This window comes from Myotis davidii, unplaced genomic scaffold, assembly GCF_000327345.1.
Source record: "Myotis davidii unplaced genomic scaffold, ASM32734v1 scaffold1427, whole genome shotgun sequence".
NCBI classification, from domain to species: domain Eukaryota; kingdom Metazoa; phylum Chordata; class Mammalia; order Chiroptera; family Vespertilionidae; genus Myotis; species Myotis davidii.
Window position 1 is genome coordinate 101,888 of NW_006298040.1, and position 25,322 is coordinate 127,209.

At 40.0% G+C, this 25,322-nt stretch overlaps 1 protein-coding gene across 1 annotated transcript in view; it reads right to left on the minus strand.

Annotated features, from left to right (window-relative positions):
- Nucleotides 1-25,322, minus strand: part of LOC102762121 (nesprin-1-like) — a 254,153-nt gene that overhangs the window by 99,954 nt on the left and 128,877 nt on the right. The window contains exons 20-37 of the mRNA XM_015570483.1: nucleotides 24,769-24,942; nucleotides 23,347-23,505; nucleotides 22,895-23,059; nucleotides 22,399-22,533; nucleotides 21,933-22,091; nucleotides 21,429-21,637; nucleotides 20,279-20,387; nucleotides 18,396-18,560; nucleotides 16,535-16,702; nucleotides 14,282-14,452; nucleotides 13,272-13,412; nucleotides 10,499-10,659; nucleotides 8,373-8,523; nucleotides 5,120-5,347; nucleotides 4,623-4,721; nucleotides 2,017-2,204; nucleotides 1,285-1,408; nucleotides 275-441 (exon numbers count right to left, since the gene is read on the minus strand). Coding sequence (XP_015425969.1) covers nucleotides 275-441; nucleotides 1,285-1,408; nucleotides 2,017-2,204; nucleotides 4,623-4,721; nucleotides 5,120-5,347; nucleotides 8,373-8,523; nucleotides 10,499-10,659; nucleotides 13,272-13,412; nucleotides 14,282-14,452; nucleotides 16,535-16,702; nucleotides 18,396-18,560; nucleotides 20,279-20,387; nucleotides 21,429-21,637; nucleotides 21,933-22,091; nucleotides 22,399-22,533; nucleotides 22,895-23,059; nucleotides 23,347-23,505; nucleotides 24,769-24,942 — 2,873 coding nt within the window. The remainder of the gene's footprint in view (nucleotides 1-274; nucleotides 442-1,284; nucleotides 1,409-2,016; nucleotides 2,205-4,622; nucleotides 4,722-5,119; nucleotides 5,348-8,372; nucleotides 8,524-10,498; nucleotides 10,660-13,271; nucleotides 13,413-14,281; nucleotides 14,453-16,534; nucleotides 16,703-18,395; nucleotides 18,561-20,278; nucleotides 20,388-21,428; nucleotides 21,638-21,932; nucleotides 22,092-22,398; nucleotides 22,534-22,894; nucleotides 23,060-23,346; nucleotides 23,506-24,768; nucleotides 24,943-25,322) is intronic.

Below are 25,322 nucleotides of genomic sequence, written 5' to 3' on the forward strand. Positions count from 1 at the left end.
AAGCATGAGCAAACCTACTCTCTTTACTATAGTTCAACTACTTTGGTCATTTGCCCTGATTATGAGACTAAAATTTTGAATTGCGGTGCATCAGAAATGCCAATATTTGAGTGCTTTGATTTTTAAAGTGGCAAGTACAGTGGTTTTCTACCCTCCTATAATTATCCTGTGAATAGTTGGGTTAAATAAAAGTAAACAAAACTATGCTTTCTTAGTTTACAGGCTCACCATCTTAAAAAATGCACACTATTGGAATGTTTTATAAAACCCCAACCTTTTGCTAAGTATCTGTGGCAAAACTCTCCATCGCTCATCCAACTGCTCCAAATGTAGTTTCATCATTTTCACGTCATCTCTGGAGGCCACTGAGAACAGTGATTCCTTCAGCTGCACAAGGTGGCTGTAGACGGAGGCCTGGGATACAACTTCACTCTGCAGTGCCTGCCGAGCACAGAACACGTTATAGATCTCATTCCAACATGATTGACAAGGAAGGGCCACAGGACACATAATGACCTTTGGAGGTTGTTATCCAAAGGCTCTGCAGTCATGCAAAATGGAAGCTATGGGGACTAGACTATAGAAAGTTTTATTCCTTATTTGAGAAAGGAACCCATTTCACCTCTAAACCAACATTTAAAAGGCTACTGAAACTTGAATTCGTTTTCCAGGGTCTGAGATACATTGTCAGGCACATTTAGATGCTGAAGGGTTTCTTTCAGGATGAAGAAACTGAGCAGGTAGAGAATCAAAGGAGAACTATTGCTACAGAGAAAATGCATGCCTAGCAATAAGAGAGATGCGATTCTAGGTAACAGGGATGTGGGCTCCCTCTGTTTAGAGAGAATATTGGGCCAAATTGGGGAGCTTAAGTGCTCTTCATTTTACATTCATGCAGCTGATCCACTTGTCTTTTATATTTCATCAGGCAATAAATCTCTTAGGTCTGTGAGGGATGCATAAAGTTGTGGTTCCCACCTAATAAGAGGTAAACACGCATATAGATAGCTAACAGCATAGCATGGTGTTAACGGGGATGGTAGGTATAGCTGGCACATGGTAGGTGCGTGTCAAAATGCTTTATCCTCCTCCCTACAATAACATCATCAAATCGGCCATCGCCAAGTTCACCAACACTTTGTCTTTCGGGTGCGGATGGTTCTTTGTGGGATCACAAAACCAAAACAAGAAGTTAAGTTGGCTGGAGGGCTTGCGTTTGCTCTTATTTTACAATGCAGCCACGACAAAGAGCGTGTCATTTCCCCCACACTTCCTGGAGCTTGCCTGTGTCAGTTGAAGTTCGCTCTCCACTTTGACCCTGTCTGCAGTGACGTCCACTTCCGGGGAGCTGGCTATGGCTTCGCAGCGCTCCAGCCAGGTCAGAAAGGTCGACAGCTCCTTCTCAAGCCTAAAGAGAGCAGAGACAGGAAGCAAATGCATCCAAATTATCATATCAGAAAGCAAGGTCTTTTTGCAGCTGGAGGGTCCAACACTAAGCAATACAAATAATACAACGCTGGTTATCTTATTCCTAGATGTGAAGGTGAAAATACCACCCCTCTCATGTTCACATATGTTCTCACACATATGTCTATATGTGTGTAATATGGAAAGATACATGTACCTGGTACATCCTGTCCACTCCCATGTTAAAAACATGACTTGACATGTTTTATATCTGGAATGATTATTGCCCATCACTTAGAGCACAGTTGGCCCGGAATTTCCTATTTGAATACGGCTATTGCCCAGACAGTGTTGCTCAGTGGTTGAGCATCTTCCCATGCACCAAGGGGTTGCGGCTATGATTCCCCTGCAGAGCGCATGCCTGAGTTGCAGGCTCAGTCCCCAGTAAGGGGAATGCAAGAGGCAGCTAATGGGTGATTGTCTCATCGTTGATGTTTCTATCTCTCTCTCCCTCTCTTTTCCTTCCTCTCTAAAATGAATATAAACTTGTTTTTTTAAAAGAGTGGCTATTGAAGCCCAGGTGGCAACCGGAGAAGGAAGGCTGCTCACCGCTGCCAGTGGGCCAGCAGGTCCTCCAGCGCCGTCTGTCTCTCCTTCGCCCGACTCAGCAGCCCCTGGTATCTCTGCTGCAGGGCCGCGGCCTCCTGGACGGAGCAGCCTCTGCTCACGACCTTCTGGGCACCAGCAGAGAGAGCGGCCAGGGCACTGCTCAGGGCCTCCAGGGCCTGGCAGAGGTCCTGGGGAGGGGACAAGAGGAGGGCAATGAAAACAGACAGAAACGAGGCCACCATTTTCCTCTGAGACCCATTCCCGCCAAACCTGTCCCCCAGTCATAACACACAACAACGGCACTGAAAATTGTCTGACCATGATTTCCAGTGATACAGTGAGAGTGAGGAGAGAGTTATTTCATGGATGCAGGAATGAAAATGAAGGCCGGGGAGGGTTGGGGGGCAGGAGGTAGGGGGGTAAGAGATGAACCAAAGGACTTGTATGCATGCATATAAGCATAACCAATGGACATAAGACACTGGGGGATAGGGGAGGCTAGGGGACTGTCTAGGGCGGGGGGAAAAATGGACACATATGTAATACCCTTTGCCTGCCCAGGTTGCAGGTTCCAATCCTCAGTGGGTGTGTGCAGGAGGCAACCAGTCAATGATTCTCTCTCATCATTGATGTTTCCATCTCTCTCTCTCTAAGCAATAAAAAAAAATAAAAAAATAAAAATATATATATATAAAATAGTTACTTCAAAAAAAAAAAAAGAAAACAAAGAGACTACTGCCCCAATAAAACTATGCTGCTGTATATCTGAATAATGTCTACTTTTCCTTAACAAGTCAAATAATTTGTGAAAATTACTATTCATTTTATGTGAAATTTATTTAAAAACTCTATTCTAAATTTTCAAGAGCTATATGTAACATGCAGTAATTTCTATAAAAACATATTGGAAGAGTACAGCTGATGTAGCTGTTATCTTTTATGCATATAGTTATTTATAATAAAAGGGTAATATGCTAATTAGACCAGACAACCAAATGACCTTCTGGACATCCTTCTGGATGAATCCATGGCAGAGGAGGTTAGGGGTGATCAAGAAGGCAGGCGAGAAGTTAGGGGCGATCAGGCAAGCAGACAAGCAATTAGGGGTCAACAGGCAGGCAGGCAGGCAGGCAGAGGCAGTTAGGGGTGATCAGGCAGGCAGGCAGGCGAGAAGTTAGGGGCATCAGGCAGGCATGCAGAGTGGTTAGGGGTGATCAGACAGGCAGGCAGAGGCAGTTAGAGGTGATTAGGCAGGCAGGCAGGCCAGCAGTTAGGAGCCAGGGGTCCCAGATTGAGCAGGGATTGGGCCTAAACTGGCAGTCGGACATCCCCTGATGGTCCCGGATTGTGAGAGGGTGTAGGCCAGGCTGAGAGACTACCCCCCCCCCCATGCACGAATTTCATGCACTGGGCCTAGTTATGATAATAACCATAAGTAGCCTTGGAATGTGGCAGGTTCTGTGCTATGTACATTACGTACACAAACTCATTTTCTCTCCATCAGACCCTTAAGAGTTATGTTCTTTCAATAGCCCCATTTTACAAATCAGAAAGTCAAGACAGGGGAAAATAACTGGCTTCAGAAATCTAAATATTAAGAAAAATAGAATATTATCTTCTCTGGTAATAGACTTAGTTGTCTATTAAAATAATTCCATGAAATTCAATTAACTTAATTTTCCTCATTTTGGGGGTACTTTTTAAAAAATGACATCAGTAACACAAAAACACGTTCTAATTATAACAATTCCAATGACGTCAGTTCCTGTCCTCTTCCCAGATGTGCCTTTGCCAGTTGTCTGCTTTCTGTCCCTGCAGCCCTTTCCCACATGTATGTATGTGTGTGTACACATGCACATGTAACAGGGATAACATACTTTTTTTGTTTATTAATTAACAGATATTTTGTTTTACTATTTCTTTGTGCCTGATGTTCCTCCTTTGCTCCTTCCCCTGAATTCTGCCAGAAGCATCTGCTGTTCCTTCGCAAAACATCTCACAACGGTCACCAGTTCAGGGACCAGACCAAAAACGCCAGTCACTGCGAAAAGGTGAGCGGGGACATAGTCTCTGCACATTTGAGTCTAGCGGGTTAAAATCTGAAATCTGCTCTGCACATGTATATTTTTCTGCACATTTAATTTTTATAATGCTGGTAAGAGGTAGCAGGATTTATTAAAGCTAGGATATGAAAAAGTTACATGTTCTAATTAAGAGAGAGGGAGACTTTTTTTTCTGGAACAAAGTAGGTATTTTTTAAAATTTAATTTTTTCCTTCATCTCTTATCCCCTCCCTGTCTTCCACCGCCTGCACCCATCCTCCTCCACCCCGCAATCACCACACCGTTGTCCATGTCCATGGAGAGAGAGAAATATATTTTAAATGGATACTTCTTTAACATACGTTTTCATGAAAACTCACTTGCATGCTTATATTTCTTGTGTCATATGAAGTAAATATGCTGGATCTATATCATTCCTCATATAACATAAACATTTAAAAAATTTTAACTCTCATAAAAATGTTTACTATGTTTCCTTTTCAAGCAGGATTTATCAAGTTTCCGAGTTGATAAATAGGCAGAAATGTTGAAGCATACTCTTACCATATGTTCTTGGAGAGCTTTGTATGTTTCTGTAGCTGAAGAACATGTTTTAATTGGATCGGCAAGTTTATCTTCAAATTCAGACACAGACTGCTGGGCCTAAAACATTGGTGAAATATCAAAATAATGGTGGGAAAAACATACATCAAGACGAGAAAGGTTATTGGGGAAGCAGCATGCCTATCATTTTTGGATAACTTTCAATGTGTTGATAAAATGCGTTTAAAAAAATCTAAATGAATGTGTCCTATTATTTCAAAGAAATATAAATAAGTCTTAATGCCTATCAGAACACAATGTATAACGACATTTTTTTTATTCCCTCAAAAATGTGCCATAAAAATAGTTATAAACTTAAGCATCATGGACAACTTGGTAAATAATTGGCAAATTGTGTTGTTTCCTTATTCCACTGTTTCTGGACTTTTTACTGCATTGCCCTATAACTGCAGTGTGTGTGAAACAGGTCACTGTAGCATGCACGGGCCAATTCCTACCTTTCTAAGATTCTCTTCAAACTTTTGCTGCTGAGAGACCTGTCCCAGGATTGTTCCTTCCAGACCCTGTGCGTGCTCTCGAAGTTCTTCCCAGTATCTTCTCAGTTGTGTCAACTTGGCCTTGATGCGGGCTGATTCTCCAGTGGTAATAAACTGGGCGAAAGACTGCGCTTCTTCTTCCAGCCCTGTGATGCTGCCGATCTTACTTTCTATTTCCTGAATCGTGACCTAGTATTCAAAACGAGAAAAATGACAACGCAGGCTGAGCAAGCTTGCCTTCCTGAAATGATGCAAATGTTGCAGAGAGAAAACGGACATTTCAATGTATTGGGGTGGTCAGGGAGCAGCTATGAACAAACCCCATGTGTTTGCTGACCTCATTTTTGGAGGACAGATATGCAGATTATGTCTGAAATATACATGGGTGGTTGTGCTCGCTGGTTGGAGAATGAAGAGAAATAGCTACTCCTGCCTGCAGTGATGTAAGCAGAGGGATGTCCTCGGAACGCTGAAGGCAGCTGGAATTCCCTGCTTACCCTATGAATCAAGGATTTTAACCAACTGATCTGAGAAGGAGTGTGCTCCAATCACTCACAGGAATGCTAATATTGGCATTCGCTTAAATCTCCTAAAATGTAGTATTTCAAATTTGACCAAACTACAAGCTTATCTGATTCCACTCCGACCTAAACCCAGTCTTTTCACATTTATCATCTATCCTTTATGCCAGTATATTCCAAGTCTGGAATACATTAAGATCACTTGGCCTCCATCCTCAGGGACTTGGGCTCAGTTGTTCTAATGGGGAGCCAAGTCTTTGCAATTCTAACAATTCCTCAGGTGACGCCTCTACTGCTGGCCCTGGCCCCCTCTATTGCCACTGCTTTACTCACTAGCTGTGAGCTCTACAGCAATGCACCTACTTGCCACAATTTCAGTTGTGGGCATTTTATGTATTAGCCAACGCCCGAAAAGTGCTGAAAGCCATTAAGGATGTGTGTGTATATGTGACCGGAAGTGTCTATCTGTCTCTCAAAAACATAGAGGCTTATTTATGTAGAAGAAAATGAAAATTATTTCTCTGAGGAAAAGAGCCAAATCGTTCAATCAAAATAAAGCAAAAAAAAAAAAAAATTCAGACAATCTGTTTCAAATCATTTAAATGAAAAATACTGTTACTCTAGAAAAAGATAATGTGACTTAAGCTTAAATGAGAAAACATAGAGATAATTTCTGTCTAGATAAGGCAAATCAGAAATAACTAGTGTGAGTATATGACTTATTTTACTTCCCATATGCATGACTGCAGTGGCACACTTGATAGGTATTTGTTGTTTGAGCATAAATATAATTCTTCCTTTGTTTTACTGCTTATAAATGATATTTTTTAAGAAAAATTACTCATAGATTTAACAAATATATATTGAGTGTTTCCTAGGTGTCAATAATTGTTGTAGGTGCTTGCAACACCTCAATGAAACAATTTTAGTTGTAATTTCTTAGTGTAATGCATGTCATCAGCAAAATCATATAGGCAAACTATATAATCCAGAATGAGAAGATAGAAGATGAACCCAGTATATGCTCTTAACACCTATAAATGATCAATTAGGAATAAGAAATCAGTTCATTTGGAATAGCATGTCATGAAGACTAAAAGTGGGCTTGTAGATAAATATCTTCACAACTATGCAATGTTATGAATTAGTTTTATCCTGAGGTTGTTTTCAATGGAAAACATGACAAATAACTGCCATATTTTTACTATTTCCAATCATTTAATTCTATGTGGAAATAGAACATGCATCTATTAGCCCAGATTCCACATTAAAGTGCATTTCACTCTATCTTTGATTATTTCCAGCAAATGATTTTCTTGCTCTTCATATTCATTCAATACATTTTAAAATAGTTTCCAAAATGCCACATTGGAATATTAAAATGTATTTCCAGGCTGATGGACTGAAAATCCACAATTGAATGTTTATATATTTAAAAATAAAATATGTAATTGTTTTGTTTCCTAAAGAGTAACAATGTAATGATGTTTGGTAAGTGATATAGCTCCAAAGTCCTGGAATTAAGGTTAAATAATAGTGAAAAGAGTGAATAGAAAGCATAAGCAAATTAGAAAGTGTATGTTAAAATTCTGGAAAGAACAATTTTGAGACAAAACTATTTAAGTGTGTTATTCTTTGTTTTCTCAGAATTTAGCAAAAATGACTAAATGACAACTTTGCAAAAATAGTTTTAAAGAGTAAACATATTCCATGAATATTCCTAATGGCTTAACATCTGCTTTTCCTACTATATCACCCAACATATAACCATACTTGTACATACCAGGCTGCACGTAGCCTCGGTTGCATAAGACGTGTGATAAACCAGGATGATCTGCATAGCATGTAAGCCACGCGAAGCAAGATCGCACCCTCCCACCGAGCACATGGCGATGACTTGCTCTGAGTCATAATGTGAAATGTTCCCTCACCTTGCTATTTATTTCACTATATTTAATTGAATGAAATGTCAGAGGGTTTCCCCTTTCCAATAAAATAGGCTGAGATAGAAAAAGAAGTGGCTGAATTTTAAAAATGTGATGTGTAAAAATTGCATATAAAAAAGGAGAAACGGACCTCAGAATTCATTACGTTCAGCCCATCTTTTTCTTAAACTGTTTGAATGGAGCGAACAATGACAGTCTATGCACATGGTTATTTTAGAGTTGGGGCTCAGATATCACAGAGTCTAGTCCATGCCCTGAAAGTCATCATAAATGAAAGAATCGGAACAATGGGTCTGATTGCTTCACATAAATTAATTTCTCCTCCTTGTGGTCTGTGAGGGTAAATATTACTAACTCTTGACATTTGGGATAATTCTGTAAGCACAGTTGTAGATGAAGAATACAGTTCATGTTGTGCAAATGAATCAACAGAGCACTCCAATGGGGTTAATTCAAAATCAAGGAAAAAAATAATGTAACCATAAAATCATTTTAATGGTATTGCACACAATATTAGCTTTGGATGCTTAAGTCAGACAATATTAACACATAATTCCATCTATAAGCAGTTGCCTGGTATCAATCAAGACCTCTTAGCTCAGCAATCTGTGTGAATTTAATTTTAATAGAGTCACATAGCAAGGAAAGATTTGTCCTGGGGCCAAAGAGCATTGGATGAAATGCAAGAAAGGAGTTTTTAAAAGCTAGACATGGATTATAAATGCAACGAACGTGTGAGCAGGTCACCTTAATCTGGTTGGTTTGCATGTCCGTGGCAGATGGCGTAGTTTCCAAGGCATTGAGTTCTTTTTCTTTCTCAGTTATCCAGACGGACAGGGTCTCAAAATTATTGCCAAAATGTTCCCACTTGTTTTTCACCATTTCCATGGTTTTAATACTAAAATTAACCAAATTAAGTAAATAAAATGCAGTATTTTAATAAAGAACAGCAATATATTTCCCCTTAAATTACTATGTGAAAAGATAAGTTAAGACATTTGTGACCATATCAAAGTTGAAACTACGAGGAGAGGGAAAAACTGCACATTTGGTCCGACTAGTTGTCAGTTGTCGTCTTCCTATCTCCTCTGAGAATGAGCGTTTAACGAAATAGCTTCTGCACCATGCTATGAATAGAACTGTGCTTCGAACAAAATATTTCAGGGTGCAAGGGGGATTGAATACAGGTATCGTCTAGTGAAACGGCACGATAAGTATTTGCCAGAACTTTTTTAAATAAACTGCCTGCGTACGTAGTGCACACAGTTTGCAGCTGTCTACTCTTGTGGGCACGGTCCTCCTGTCTTAGGGGAGAGGGACCACAGCGATGCTTGATGCTCCAGGACCCTTACAAAAGGCATCTTTAAATCAAGACGGAGCTTGTAACTTGAATTCCATGTTGACAGGCAGGAACTGCTCTATCATTGGAGCTAAGTCTTCAATCTATAATCTATAATAACATCAGCTATTCTCAGGTGTCTCTACAGTCTTGATTCCAAAATACTTTTATAAATCCTTGTACATGAGCACCCTAAATGCTTTTAGACAACTGAGGCTTTATTTGTAATAAATCTAATGAATACAAATTTAGCTGTAGATTTCCAGTTTGTATTAGCTATGCATATGTATCCATGTGATTATGGCTTTCAGTTTAGAAAAAGAGTAAGAAACTCATAGTCTATCATTGCACTGGTAAATCCCTTTGCTAAAAAAAAAAAAAGTGAAAGAATTTTCCTGTTTACCGAAAGGCACTTGAAGACATCAAGAAAAAAATACAATGGCATCATTGATTGTCCAATTAAGTAATATTGCAATCTCAAATATGTACCCTGTATGTGCCTAATGTTCTTATCAGTACAGGAAATGCAAACTATGTTATAGTGCACGTTTCTAAATAAAGATGCATTCAAACGGACATTCCTCATAAAAGTAGCTTCCTTCCTAATACACTCCAAGTTTTACTTTATCCACACCTTGATGAATAGTATTTAATATTTAACATTTTCAAAGTTTAAAGTCATAATAATTTCCTCTAAATATATTATTTAACAACCTTTAAAGTTTAGGCAATGTACAATCTTAATGTCAAAGTGTTAAGAGTATAAAAACAAATTTTACATTTAAAAATCCATCTAAGAAATTATGCTCTATACCTTAAGGATGTGTCAGTGATTTGCCACTAAATAACTTTGAAAATAGGAATGTTCAGCCATATTGTTTTGAGGAACATTGGCCATATTCTCATGTCTATTCCCTCCAAAGTTTTTGTGTGTACATTTTGTACATAACAGGATACCATAGGCCAAACAATTCTTTCTTTCCTTTTGTAAGTGAACATATGTTAAATATTTAAATATAAAGTAGACTTTTAAAATTAATTTTTGGAAGTAGAATATCAATCAGTGGATTTTGAATAGTGAGGCACTGTTGACAAGCTCTGTGAGCCTGGAGATGAAGACATTTGGACTATATCTTATGTATTTCAGCCCAGAACCTACACAACCAAAATATCTCCTCTTCCCTCTAACTGGTGACAGCAGCGTAATACAGTAAACATTTGTTTTCAATATCAGTTCCTTTTTGAGATTCCCTCTCCAATGTATAAAGGCCACGGACTTTAACAGGCATGGCTTTTTCACAAACAGAACCCGTTTCCGAAGCAAAGGCCACATCCCTGATATGTTTCTGCTCTGTTATATGCTGGCTTCCGTGTTGGCGGTACTGTCTTTTGAATTGGGAGTTGCTTCCTCAAAACATGCTGAACTACACAGACACTTCAAGATTTATAAAGAGTGTGAGGAATACAATATACAGGAAAGAGTCTGCGGAATGTTATCTCAGAGACGAAAGTTTAGGGCGTGTCAAGCACATACTCTTCTTCGAGGGTGTCTTCTAACTTTTTGACTTGTTCTTTGATTGACTTGGCCTGCTGTTGGAGCAGCTGCTTATTCTTGGGCCCAAGTGGTATCTCTGCAGCTTCCTTCACAAGGCTCTCAGCCTGGACTGCAATACCCTCTGTCCGCTTAGAGAACTCCTAGAAAAATATATGAGATATATGAGAACTGTTAGGAAGGCGACTTCCTGTAAACTCTGCCCTTAAATAAACTGCATATATGTACTGCAGAGTCTCCCCCAGATTCGAGGGATGGGTAGATTCACAAATGCATGTGTATTAGCATATTATATGCTGAGCCATAAAACAGATGTATTTTCATCATGGCCAGAAGAGACTTTGCTATTTTCATTTTATATACACAACCACACACACACACACACACACACACACACACACACACACATATATATATATATATATATACCTTCACAGTAATCTAACAATTCTCACAAAAATGTTTTTTCACTGTTTCCTGGTTTGGGTTTATCGTTTAGAATTCTGAGCTGCATTATAATAATTAACTTATTCACAAATATGTTAGTTTATCACAGGACACTTCAGAATAATCAGGACAATCAATAGTGATTGATTTTTTCAGTCATAGAGATAATAATTGCCCAGGGCAATAAATATAAATATTTATTTATTTAATTGACAACTATCTGAGTCAATACAGAGTATCACTACTATCTATCTATATAAAAGCTAATATGCAAAGTATCCCCTGGGGAGTTTGACCGATAATTTGATTGCTCGCTATAATGTGCTCTGACCACCAGGGGATGGTGTGGAATGAAGGAAGGCCCTGGCTGGCAGCTGGAAGGCCTCAATCAGCCCTGATTGTTGGCCAGGCCTAGGGACCCTGCCCATGCACAGATTTTGTGCACTGGGCCTCTAATTTACTATAAAGATGCATTTTGTTAACTAGTTCTCCGAAAAGAGATATAATCTAATGTTAACAGTGTTGAACTTATTTTCTATACATCCACATACCACATGGTGGAAAGAAGAAGTTTTACAACTGTCATACATGGACCAGAATCTTGGCTTTGATCATTACTAGTTGTTGAATTTTGGTGAATTACTTTCCAGGTTCTGGCTCTTTCGTATGAAATGCCATGATGCTTTTCTGGTAGGTTATTAACTTACCTGGAACTCTGGCAAGTACCTATTATAATGTTTTATGTCCCTCATGTAAAATTGAGGACAAAATAGCTTATAAAATTCACACAATGATTTTCATTCAAAAAATCAAAAATTAATTTAATATATTTGAGGCAACTGGTAAATTTTAGTGGTTACCTGAACTACTGACTACTGAATTTTAAAATGTAAACCAAAGGATAATCTTGAGTGAAAAAATTAATCTCACTTTTTTCATGTAAGAAAATCTCACAGGAGGTTTAAATTTTCATCACAAACCACCATCTACTAAGTAGGTAATGTGGAAACCTAATGTAAAATAATTTTTTAAAGTCAGATTTTCAATAGCCATCTTTTCCCACAGAGCATCTCCCAGAATTATTACATAATGCCATATAAGATAAAGTTACTACATAAATCCTATTATAACTTCACATTTGAAAGATTTAATGTCCTCATAGAAATATCAACATTATCAACATTATTTCAGAGAAGTACCCTGCATTTTAAGAGAATAAAAATAAGTAAAGCTTCCTTATACTAGTAGTAGATATTTTATAATATCACAAAATACAGTATTTGCTAATGTCACAATTCTGAATTCTAAGCTTATAACCACTCACTGCACTACTGATATATATAAGCTTAGTTATTGCGGATTCAATTGTGAAGACTGACTTCACAGCATAATCCTTCAGAATCCCATGAATAGAATCAGAAGTAAAAAATAGTATTTTTCCCCCCTTAATGTTTCCCAGAACCAAGAAAAAACCATGGAGAAAGTAGAGTTATGTTTGAAATTGTTTATATGCATTTAGTCTCAGAGCCTGTTGTAAGAGGTATATGTATGGAGCAAGCACAACACAAAGGAATCCAAAGAAGAGAATGGTGTTGATAAAGAGCAAATAAAACAAAAATAGAATAACATTGTCAGGCGTTATATCCATATCCTGAGGAGAGGACGTGTGAGTGGCAGCAGGGTGTAGCAGGAAGGAGAGGACTCTGGCATCAGAAAGGCCTGGATCTGCAACCAGGCTCTGTCCTTCACCAGTCATGTGACCTTGAGCCACATAAGTCTCTGAATTTTCTGTAACTCACCAGCAATCCCTTGTTGTGAAGATTAAACATGATATTCCATGAGCACCCTCCCACATACTGGCAGACAGAAAGCACTCAAGTTCTTTAGCACAACCACTCCAGGGCTACAACCGGAATGAAGGCCGCATTAACCATATCAAGTGAGCAAAGCAATAGAGAACAATGATTCTAGCTTAGAGGCGTTTGTGCAGCAGCATCTGTAAACAATTAGTCAAGTGTCCGAGTTTCATCATGAAGAGTATCACTGCCTTCAGAATTCTTTTATTGCATTTATTTATTAGGAATCTATTTCCTGCTTTAATGAAAACTGTCTCTCAGTTCTTGGTATTTAAATCTTATTTATGTTTTCATTCCTCAGAGAAACTTGGCCAGTGTATTGAAGAGTGGATGATCAATAAACAATAAGTACTGATTAAATGCATAATTATAATGATTAATAGTAATAGGGAGTAACACAGTTTTTCTTCCAAATAATGAGTACCAAGGGACTCCATGTCTTACTGATGTACCTTTGTCTGTTCCAGTTCTGAAGACAAACTTTCCAAACTGCTAAAACTCAAGAAGCGCTCGTGGCTGGAACCTGTTTGAAAAAGGTATCTGACCACTGTCTCTTTGTTGGTTTCAAATCGCTCCCATTTTCTTAATGTGACCTACATTTGAAAAAATAAACAGCATATAATGTTATGAGCTATCAGAGTATGTCACAAAATATTGTTCACATTTCTATTCTTTGTCAGGCGGCCAACTTCTCGTTGACTCTGTTCAAATTTCACACATTATACTCAATAAAGACAATCCTAATGGCTTCTACAAAGACTTTCCCTTTTGAGTCTTAGTTCATCTACAAAAAGAGTGTGTGTGGACGAGGACTCTGAATTTTCTACCAGCTGTAACGTCCTATGCATCTAAGGATATTACTTAAAATGTAGATAAAGGACAAAGGAAAAGAGTCTTCCAGATTCTAGAGAGAAAGGAAGGAAGGAAGGAAGGAAGAAAGAAAGGAAGGAGGGAAGGAAGGAAGGAAGGACGGAAGGAAGGAAGGAAGAAAGAAAGAAAGAAAGAAAGAAAGAAAGAAGCAATGGAGGACAGAAGAAGAGAATGGAAGAGAGAAGGGACAAGAGGGAGTCTGCAGTGAGCAGGTGGCAAAATTCAAAAAATTTATTTCCGGTAATGTGCCAAGATCACAATAAAGTATAACTTTGTGGCTACTGGACTACAGAAATGAGAAATAATTCCGTGTCAATTTCTAGATTCAGCCAAGTGTGAATTAAAATCCTGGCTTATTGTGGGTCACTGCTCTGTGACTTTGAGTCAGGTGCTCAAACTCTTTCCTTTCTAAGCATCCACACTTGCAAATTGTGCTAATTATACCACCCATCGCACAGGGCTGGTGTGGTGCTTAAATAGGTAAATAGCTAACACAATGTGGGAGCATCAGGGGTGGAAACAAGCATCTTCTCCCAACAGGAGATGTAACCTGTGACCGGGAGTTGCCCAGCTCTGGACTCCGGGCTCCTACCTGGATGCGGCGCTCTTGCCTCTCCCTGCTGCGCTCCAGGCCGTCCAGGGTGCTCTCCAGCTTCCGCAGCTCCTCCTGCACTGGTCCGGGCAGCCCGCCTTCTCCCTGCCCGGCCTGCGTCATCTGCTGCTGCACGTCCCTCTTCTTTGCAGAGATCCTCTTTGTCTTTTGCTGGAAGCATTTGTTCAAGGGTGGACATACATGTTACTCTAAGCCACTAGGCAGGGACATAGCGCCCAAGCGTTAGGGGAGATACAAAATGGTAGGACCTCACAGGGCTTGGACCCAAACTCTATTTAAAGTCAACATGAATAGTGAAAACAGCAATGAAGACTGTGCATTACTCAAAGATGGACATTATTTATAAATATTTTGTGTTTTCAATGGTAAACGACAGCATTTGGTCTTGGTGTTTTGATTATGTGCAAATTCAGACAACATTTAGCATTCTGTGCAATACTCCAGAAGGAATCTGGCAAAGCTATTCATTTGCATTGATTCTCCTAAAATAATTATTTTCTGCTTAAACACATGAAGTCCTAAGTCCATTTTTAAAAATCATTATTGCTCTAAGAAATGCTAATATTAAGAAATGTAATTCCTATGCATATTCAGAATGATTAATCTGCTGAGAAATCTGGGGAAAGTCATGTTTTAAAATAAACTTTTTATTGAATTATAATGTACAAACAGAATGGTAGGCAAATCTCATGTGTACGGCTCATTAATTTTCACAAATAAACACACATATAACCAAGCACCTGACCCAAGAAATGTGAAGTTTTAAAAAATTAATGTAAATATTTACAATTTCATATTTCTCTGACTTAAATTGAAACCCAAACACAACTTTTACAATAATTGAGAACAATGTTACTACCAAGCATGAACTTTTTTATACTCAGAGTTTTTTATAATTATTAAATATATCCATAAAGCCTAAAAGCTGCCATTTTACATATACTTTTAGTGTAATTTTAATTTTTATATATTACATATATATAATTAGCTACCATTTGCTATACACTAAGTTAGCTAGAATTTTAAAAAATATATTTCTTTATTGATTTCAGAGAGGAAGGAAGAGGGAGAGAGGTATAAAAACATCAATGATGAGAAAGAATCATTGATCGGCTGCCTCCTGGACACCCCCTACTGGGGATCAAGCCCACAACCCTGGCCTGTGCCCTTGGCCAGAATCGAACCTGGGACCCTTCAGTCCACAGGCCGATGCTCTATCCACTGAGCCAAACTGGGTAGGGCAGTTAGCTAGAATTTTGCCATTAAATATTTTATGTGAATTATACTTCCTCTTATATTGAGTTTGACAAGTGACACTGATTAAAATTGCAGATTATCAATATACTAGAGGCCCAGTGCACAGAATCATGCACCAGTGGGGTCCCTCAGCCTGGCCTGCACCCTCTAACAACCCGGGACCCCTTGGGGGATGTCAGAGCATTTGTGCATGGATTCAGCCTGATCCCCGCAGGCCGGGCCGGGGCATCCCACCAGTGCATGAATCCATGCATAGGGCCTCTAGTATGCATAGAAGATCTTTGGTTAATCTCTTCCTGCCCTCCCCTTCCCCCCTTCCCTCTGAGATTCATCAGTCTGTTCCATGTTTTCATGCCTGTTTATTGAGCATCTTCCCCCTGGTGGTCAGTGCGCATCATAGCTACTGGTTGAATGGTTGAACAGTGGAACGGTCACTTAAGCTTTTATATATATATCAGAAATGTCTTTACTCCAGTTCTACCCCTATAAAGCATGCTCTCCATAAAGATCTAGTATTCCATGTAAGTCATAATTTCTCAAACTAAGATGTATTCAGAATTATAAATTGAAAAGTGAGATTTTTTTTATGTAATGACAAAAGAATGTTGAGCTCAAATAGGAAGCAATTATCTCCATGCTTCCCATCTCTGTTATGAAACAGACAATTTGCAAGTTGTATAAAGGTTTTTATAGCAAAACCAACTTTCCCTTCACAATATGTTTTGAACTTTTTGATGTCCTCAAACCATTCAGGCTGAGAATTTGTCTTGCAGAATCTTTGAAATATTTTATATTTAAGAGAGAGACCAAAAGTGCTTCCTTTTAACCATTCAGCTGAGTTCCTTTCCTTCCTGCTCATCCCTCCCCTTTCCTTCACCCCGAATCCCTCACTCCGATTCCATGCTACTCCTCTCTCTGGTATCAGTAATCACCTATCAACGTTGCACAAATGCACTGGGAGAAGGGCCATTCTACCTGGTGATGAAGAAGTAGCTGCTGCGCTTCAAACAGGTTTTCCGTGTCCAAGATCTCCTCCGCTTGCTCCTGGACGTCCTTGGAACCAGAAATTAACTCTTTGAGGGAACTCTTGACGGTTTCTTTGTACTGGACACAGTCCCCGAAACTGCTTAACATCTTTTCAACCTACGTGTTCATGAAAATATTGTAAATCATATGCTCATGTAATCTTAATTTTTTAAAGAATATGTGTAAAGTCTTTCTCAACAACTTGAAATATATGCACAGATCCCTAATCTTTATTCTTTCAAATGTTTTAAAGTTTCTTTATTATTATTAACTGCATAGTCAATTATGGGAGTCGCAAGGATCATTTGTTATGGTGCTGTGTGGCATATTAAAATCCTGCTCAGCCCCAAAATCAAGGCAGGGTAATACAACTGCACATATTGTATATATTGTCTCCTGGACCGCTTTCATTTAAATCTTATAACTAAAATAAAATCATTAAAAAAAAAACCCTGTGGTGTAAGAAAGTTTAGTGTATCCTATTTAAAGTAAGAAAAATTTTGTATAGAAGACAAAGAAAAAAAAGGGTATTTGTTAAAAATGCACTTCTAATATTTCAGGCAAAGCATCAATATAATTTCTGATTTTTGTGGTTCCTTAGTGGATTCTTTTCCTTGTCATTTTCTTCAATTTTCAGCTTTGTCTTCTGCTATGAAAGAAGGGCCATCAAAGGCTTTGAATGGCTTATGTTCCAAAATTTGATTAATCCTATTGTTTTCAATTTGTCAAAAAAATTCTTAAGAACACTATATGCTACATGTCAAAATGATCACATAAAACTCAAGTCACAAGCAGTTCAGAGTATTTTTGATTTATGCAAATTCACTACTAGAGTCTTAAGCAGATCCACATGGATTAAAAGTATAAAAAGTTAACTCGCCAACTGTTACATTAGAGATTGCTAGGAAGAATTCCAGATCTTCAGATCAAGGCACTTTGTAGCCATTCAGTTGATCATTATTTCCTGCAAGCTTATTAGTGATTTCAAGAAAAATAGTGATAACTATCTATTCTACTTTACATTCTTACATTACTTTCCATGCACAAACCCAGTAGACTTGTACAACCACCTGGTGAGTAAAACTATTCTAGCAGAGGGTAGAAGTAGCCCAATCAGAAATTAAGCAGATGAGTTTGTATATTCTAATCTATAAAGGAATATAAAGATTGAACTGTATACCAAGAAGTTTAAAATGAGGAGATTTTTACCTAAAAGATCTTACGGGGCCGCAGACGAAACACTGAGTAGCTCATTACTGCCAGGCATCTGTTATGAGCATGTATTCTGTTCTGACACTGTATTAAGTGCTGTGAATACATGATTGCATTCAACTCTTGAAATGACCTTTTGGCATATTTTTTTGCCCTGCTTTACAAGTAAGATAAACAAGGTCCCAGAGATATTAAATGACAAGCTTACTTATGTAAAGTGGTACTGGAGTTAAACACTAACTCTGAGTCTGCTTGACTCACAAGCCTGAGTTCTTAACCTCCATGATGTTCCTTAAACTGACTATGAAATAATGCTCTTATTAAGAGTAAAAAAATTATGGAACTGATAAGCTTTGTATTTCAGCTATAGATCATTAATCGGAACTAATATTTGTCTGATAATATATCTGATAATGGCACAGACCATACCTCAAACTTCCTACTCATCTTTTCTACCAATATTTATATAAATAAGTATCAACTATTCTATTTTAACTAAGATTTCTTTATAAACTTGCTTGTTAAACTGCAACCAGAAGAGGAAGAACCTTCCAGATTCCTCGCCCAGAACTGTATAGAGCGTGAATAAATGATATACCTCTGACAACAAAGCTGTGAGAGCTTTGAAGGAACTAGAGACTTTCGCCAGCTCATCCCCCTGCTTCTGGGCTTCTTTCTCAGAAGAAACTTCAATCAAAACTTGAAGCCTGGATTTCAGCCAGCCAAGAGTCTCGCCTTTTTGGGTAACACCATTTCTTATCTCCTGGAATGAAGGAACACTTCGATGAACAAAATACAATTGTGCATCAGAACTTTCCAGCAAGAAAGGGTTCCACCTGAGAAGGTATGTAAGGGGCCGGTAGGAATGCCAGGCATTCATTCCCCAGTCGAGTGCCTGCTCATTTCACTTTGTTCAGATCTTTCACAAAAGGCTACAAGTATGAGGAGGAACTGTTTCTCCAAGGCCAATACCTCATGTGTAAAGTCAGTACTCTCTAAACCAAAGGTTACCTTCATGACTACATGGTTAGATATTTACAGATTCCCTGGATCCCAACAAGGACCCTTCTAAAAGTACTGTAGAAGACTATCTAATACCAAAATTGGGAATTATAGTATATAATATACTCTGTCATCTTGCTTTGTGTAAGCTGGAAGGAATGTGGTATTTTTCAAAGAAAAGAAAAAAAGAATCTTTATTTCAGTTAGCTGATTCTTTTATTGAAGAGGTCACTTGCTGAATACTATTATAGAAAACTTAAAGATTTATTTTAACTTCATTAAATCATATTTTATGCCTTGTTTTTGTTAGCCTTTAGAAGTCAATAGCCTAGATAGTAAGATACACAAGCCGGATCATGACTCTAATCCAGGAAAGGAAGGCTTGTGGGCCAAGACAAAGCCAGAAAGACTTGGGCTTTGGCCCTTGGAAGGCAGGGGACCCAGGGAACGGGGTTCGGGCAGTCTCTCCCTCCTCCACCCGCTCCGGGCAGTGTGAGGGCAGAGTGGTCTCCAACCACATGTTTTGTTCCAGAGGGCCTTATAGGGCAAATGCACACCAGCCAGAAAATGGTAGGTTCCAGAAACAAGTGATCTTTTCATTCTACAGTGAGAATTATTTTTGTACCATAATGGCAACCAGTAGTAATCCACGGTGGGAAAAAAGTGGGTTAATAGCTGTGAGTGCACGAAACACAGAGTTAATGACACTATTGTATAATCACCACCTGCGTGTCTTTACCCATAGGGACAACTGAAAACCTATTTTTACCCACCCCTGTAGATCCTTCCTTTGGTAGAGCATGACATTATTGAGCACCTCTAGCATTTAAGGGGATTATAATTTTGATATAAAATATGAAGCTTAGAGAAAACAGAAAGAAAAAATATTCTCATTAACGGCAACTACGTGACTTGCAGGGGTTCAAACCACTGAAAGAGAAAGAATATTCACAATAGCGCGTATCTGTGATATTTAGAGCCAAGCTAAGAGGGAGAGGGTTGCTGTGTACCATACAGAGGATGCAAACTGGTTGAGACCTGAGGCCCTGTCATGGCTGGGTCTGAGGCTGTCCCCATCCAGGCTGACTGTGACATAGCATTGCCTTTGTCCAAACCCCTCATTTCCTGTGACCTGGCTCTTGAATGCATTGTATAAAAAGCCAACAGCGTTCTTGTTCCCAGTGGCAGTTCTTCATCCTCTGCTGTGTTACGCACCCACGCATGCACTTTCCCCCCAGGACTCCCCATTAGCGAGAGATGCCTTAAAGGCACCAGTGAGCATGACTAAATCTCAGAACCAACAATGGTTCCAGAGAAAAACTCCCTGTAGTTCTCACAGTAACACAAGGACACTTATTTTTGAGTTAGTTTTCAGGAACGTAATCTTTTATAGAAAGTAAGAAAGACACCAGCTAGATTGTCTATCCCTGTTTTTATTAGTGGAATATTTCCAGTGACAAATAGTGTCCCAGGACTTACCTCAACCACCCGCTTCACCTCTCCATGGTTGGCGGTATCAATGGCCTCTTTCTTAATCCCCTTCAGCTGTGTCTCCTTTGCAGCGATCCAAGATGAGAACTCAGAAATTCTGAAACGACACAGGCATTATCTCATTAAAGAGAGAACACTTCAGGATGGTTAGAATACATTTTTTTTTAAAAAAAATATTTTTTATTGATTTCATAGAGGAAGGCAGAGGGAGAGATAGAAACATCAATGATGAGAGAGAATCGTGGATCGGCTGCCTCCTGCACATTCCACACTGGGAATCGAGCCCACAACCTGGGCATGTGCCCCAACTGGGAATCGAACCTGACCTCCTAGTTGATAGGTCGACACTCAACCACTGAGCCACTACATTTTCTAGTTTGAATTCATTCATGGAAATTTGACACTCAAGTGATTAGCAAATTGATTAACAGATTTTCTGGAAACTGTTCCTTAAAGAAACATGAAGCTCTGGGCAGACGTGGCCACCTTTGTGCCCAGGCACTTGGGGAAGAACAGGTGGAGCAGGTGGAACTCATCTGAGGAAAGAGCTGTGTCTGTCCCCGGCCTGGGCACCTGGGGGCAAGGACAGAATCTCACATGTCCCCACTATAGTGAGACATAACCTTAAAGAATCAGAAGTCCCCCTTCGGGGACATGTGGCAATCTCAGAGAAAGACATGAACCAATGCTGCCTCAAGCAGATCACACCTGCCCGGCCGGCATGGCTCAGTGGTTGAGCATCAACCTATGGACCAGGAGGTCAGGGTTTGATTACCAGTGGGGGCACATGCCTGGGTGGTGGGCTCGATCCCCACTGGGGGCTGTGCAGGAGGCAGCTGATTTTTCTCTTATCATTGATGTTTCTACCTCTCTCTCCTTCTTCCTTCTTCTCTGAAATCAGGAAGAAAAAAGAGAGAGAAAGAGTCATTTGAAAATGAAGTGCTTCACCTTTTCTGAATGAAACCAGCTCTTTTTATTGAATGAAGCCTTTTTACATAAGAACCTGGGCAATGCCATACAATCTGATTTTCTTCATTGCATAGGATGGACCATATGTCATTTCTTGTTTTGTAGAAGTCTATGAATTAACACAACTAAAATAGACGATGTCCTTGTCTGGGAACAACGCCAAGACTACCTGCTGGTGTAGTCCTTCCACTTGTCGGGGTCCTCCACCAGCTGCGTGTAGGTGCTCTCGATGGCAGCCCTGAGCTCCTTGAGCGTCGCCTGACAGGCTCCAGGCGTGTCCCTTACTGGGTCCCGGCCTGGGAGCTTCAGACACAGCTCCTCAATGAGCTGCAGCCTTTTCTCGCAGAGGTGATGCGGCCCTTTGTCACTGAAGAAGATCTAACGGGCAAGAAACATTTATAGAATCCCCGTGAGGAGCCATCCAATAGGCTTATCTTTACACACACACACACACACACACACACACACACACACATGTGCACACACATGCACATATGTGTGCACATATATGCACACACATGCACACACGCACACATAAAAGGAAGATTCCATTTAGACTCTCGCTGTAAAGGAATTAAGCCATTCGGTGCTTCCAGACCCAACCCAAAGCATCAGTCATGTCCTTTAAGTGACCACGTGACTGCGTGACTGCACTCGGGGGTGCGTGACGCACCCTGTGCTCTGTAATCATCTTTTCACTGCCTTCCTGGGGCACCAGCTTGGTCTCCCGGGCCAGCTCAGTTCTGCATTCTTCCACACAGGCCAAGAATTTATTCTCCTCCACCTTGATCTTCAGATGGAGCAAGTGATATGGGGCTTCTCCTTGAAGATCCTACATTGCACAGAAAGATTTGGAAGAATACGATACCATCACTGACTCTGTACATTTCCGATTGCAGTGACAAAACCCCTTTAGGGCCAAGTGACATCATGAGTACCCTCTGATCACAAATTGCTGTTACTGAAAGATAGGAATAATGGAATTCTATAATTTTCATCGTGCTCCATTCTAGTTCATTTTTTTAAATGGGAAAAGTAGTTTCCTGGATTTCTTAATTTCTCGTACAGTCAACCCTAACGCCCTCCTGCCCCTCCCTCCATCCGCGATGACACCAGGACCCCTTCCCGTGCCCCCTCACCTTCCACTGCTTGTGCAGCTTCCTCACCGCCTCCTGCAGGCCCGCCTGCTCCTGCTCAGGCAGGATGTCCGTGAGGTCGTCGCAGGCTTTCAGGAAGGCGTTGAGCACCCTCTGGTCCAGCTGACCGTAGAATTCCTGCCACAGAGAGGGAGAGTGTGTGTGTGTGTGTGTGTGTGGTGGGGGTTGGGGGGGAAATAAAAGGGCCACATTGGAAGAGAAGCATAGAGAAGCAGCCACCCCTCTGAGCAAGCCTCAAGCCAGCTGCTGCCCTCGCCAAACCTTCCCAGCAACTGCTCTTGTTTTTGTGTGTGTTTTTTTCAGGAATGAACTATAATCATCTAGAGTTATGACTCAGAAGCCACCCACATCCAACATTCAACCCGTACTTTGTAATTTTTAGAAAAAAATATTTTCAGTTTTCAGATTTGGCGGAACATTCTGGAAGGCCAGGGGGAGATCCTGACCCCAGATTGCACAGTGACAGGGATGCACTCACAGTGTGTCTGTGCAGGAGCTCTTCCGGGTCCCCCTTCTCCTCCAGGCCCTCCTGTGCCACCTGCAGCACCTTCTCCAGCTCCGCCCGCGACTCCTCAAACTTCTTCATCAGGCGGCTGTTGGTTTCCACATGTTTCTTCCAGTCTCCAGTTTTCTTGACCATATTCTTGATTTAGAAAAATAATCATAATGGGATGCTTTCTCGTTAAAGTATCACTTTGTTAAGGAGCATTGTTTCTTTAAAAACCACTTGGAAGGAATACATTTCATTATAATAAGAATGAACCCCTTTTAGTATTAATGGATGTTCATATTAGAGAAATCAGTGAAGTGTTGGTTTCCAAACACCAGTGGGTGAGGCAGTGAGCAAGAGTGAAAGCATGACCCGTGATGGCTCTGTGTCCTCATAGCTGGCCCTGTCCCCGCTCACATTCCCAGGGGGAGAGGACTCACCTGGAAGGCCACGTGGGCTTCGGCTGTCTTTCTCTGCAGCTTCGTCTGATCAAAATGCTTCAGCACGTGGCTCAAGGTCACAAACTTCTGAACACCCTGGCTGCCTTTCTCAATGTGTGCCATGGCCTTCTTACAGCTCTCCTGACAAGCTAGCAGCTCCTAGGCGGGAAGGAAACCCACAGAATAGAATGTAAAAGGGCGAGAACGAGAAGGAAAGAGAGGAATCATTACAAAATAGCAAGAACGGCATGATACAGCTTTAGGCTTTTTCACCAGCAATAAGCAAAACCAAAAGCACAGAGAAGTTATTATGTTTTTCACCCCAGAATGTTAAGCAATCACTGAAATCTGGGCTTTTTACATTTTTTTTGAGATTTAAAAAAAATATTTCTTATTTATTATTATTAATTAATAATAATATCTTATTAACGTTAGGAGAAAGTGGGAGCATCAAAAATTGTTATTTGCCCGGTACCTACATTTGTCCAACCAAATAACAGGCTTATGGTGTACTGAGCAAACAATAATGAGATCAACCTACAGGGCAGGGTAGAGTCTGACTAAATGAAGTTAGCACCATGCACATCATACTTGACTGAGTCAGACGCAGATTGTGTATTATTTGTGTAAATTGTGTGGAGTCCTTTTGAATTCTAAGGTTCACAAGCTAACCACCTCATTGATAAAATGCCGAACCCCAGATCCTAACCACAAGTGGCAGCCGACCAGTGGGCGTGGGAGGACTCGCAATGGACACACATTGACAGGACGAGAAGCGATGTGACTCAGGCCCTCCGCCTCTGACCCGTGGCCAGGCATGGTGATTTCCGCAGCGGACTGCATGGGAGAGGTCCAGCCCAGCCCAGGCCTACAGTCATTTTTTGACTTGAATCCATTTGCATTTCAACATCCTCAATTGCTTCGGAAAAATATTTCAAATGGCTAATTTGGATACAAGCTTTGGTAATCTAGATTCAAATATTTAGAGCAGAATTTTGGTTTTGCTTTGGCAGAACAGAATAAGGACACGTTTTTGGTTTTTTGAAGACTTAGGAGGTAACATTTAAAGACATATTATTAAATATCAGTATTACTCAACATTAAGTATTTTAATTGTGGAAGGATTCTTTGATGCCAATTTATAGCAATTTTGGAATGTAAGAAATGGCACTATGGCTCAAAATAGAAAATAATCTTTCTATTCAACATGATGAGAATTCATTAGAATAGGGTTTGGCAGTGTAATCATTGTCTCTCTGTAATTAATAATCATAATAACAATAATAATAACTGCTACCAGTTACAGAGTATGCATTATGTGCTAGCCTCCTGGGTATAGAATGTCTATAAATAAGCACTACCTCAATTTTACTACACATGCTTTAAAAATAACCGTGTCTCCGGAAAGGGACGTTTTCTTACCTGGTGTTTTTGTTTAAAAAGAGCACTAGATTGCGCCTCGTGCTCAAGCACTGTGATAACCTCACTGACTTTCCCAAGTGAGTCATAGAAGAGCGTGATCTGCTTTTCTAATTCCTCCAGCGGAACTGACAGCTGCTGAGACTCGTACAGGAGTGGGGAGTAACGTTCTTTGACCTTTAAAAGCACAAAGACAAAGATTCTGTTAAAAGCCATGAGGCGCCACCAGCCAAGGGCTCGGGTCGTGGCTCTCAGGATCATTTTCTCTAGCGATGTGGTCATTTTGTGCTCACAGATCGCCACAGGCATTTGTTTCCTGGTATTTCCTATGCATCCTTCAATTTTTATATATAAGACAATATTACTAAACCAGTGACACTCGTAAATGCCATGGAGTTTTCTCGTGAAAATGTCTCTCAATCGCCCAGGCAAAAAATAGCATAAGTACTCTTAGAGTAAGGGCACATCAAATAAATGATCAAAAAAGGGGGCATTTTGGAATTCTTTCTGATTTAAATATCTGATCCCTTCCTCTTCTTTCCTCCTCCTCCGATTCT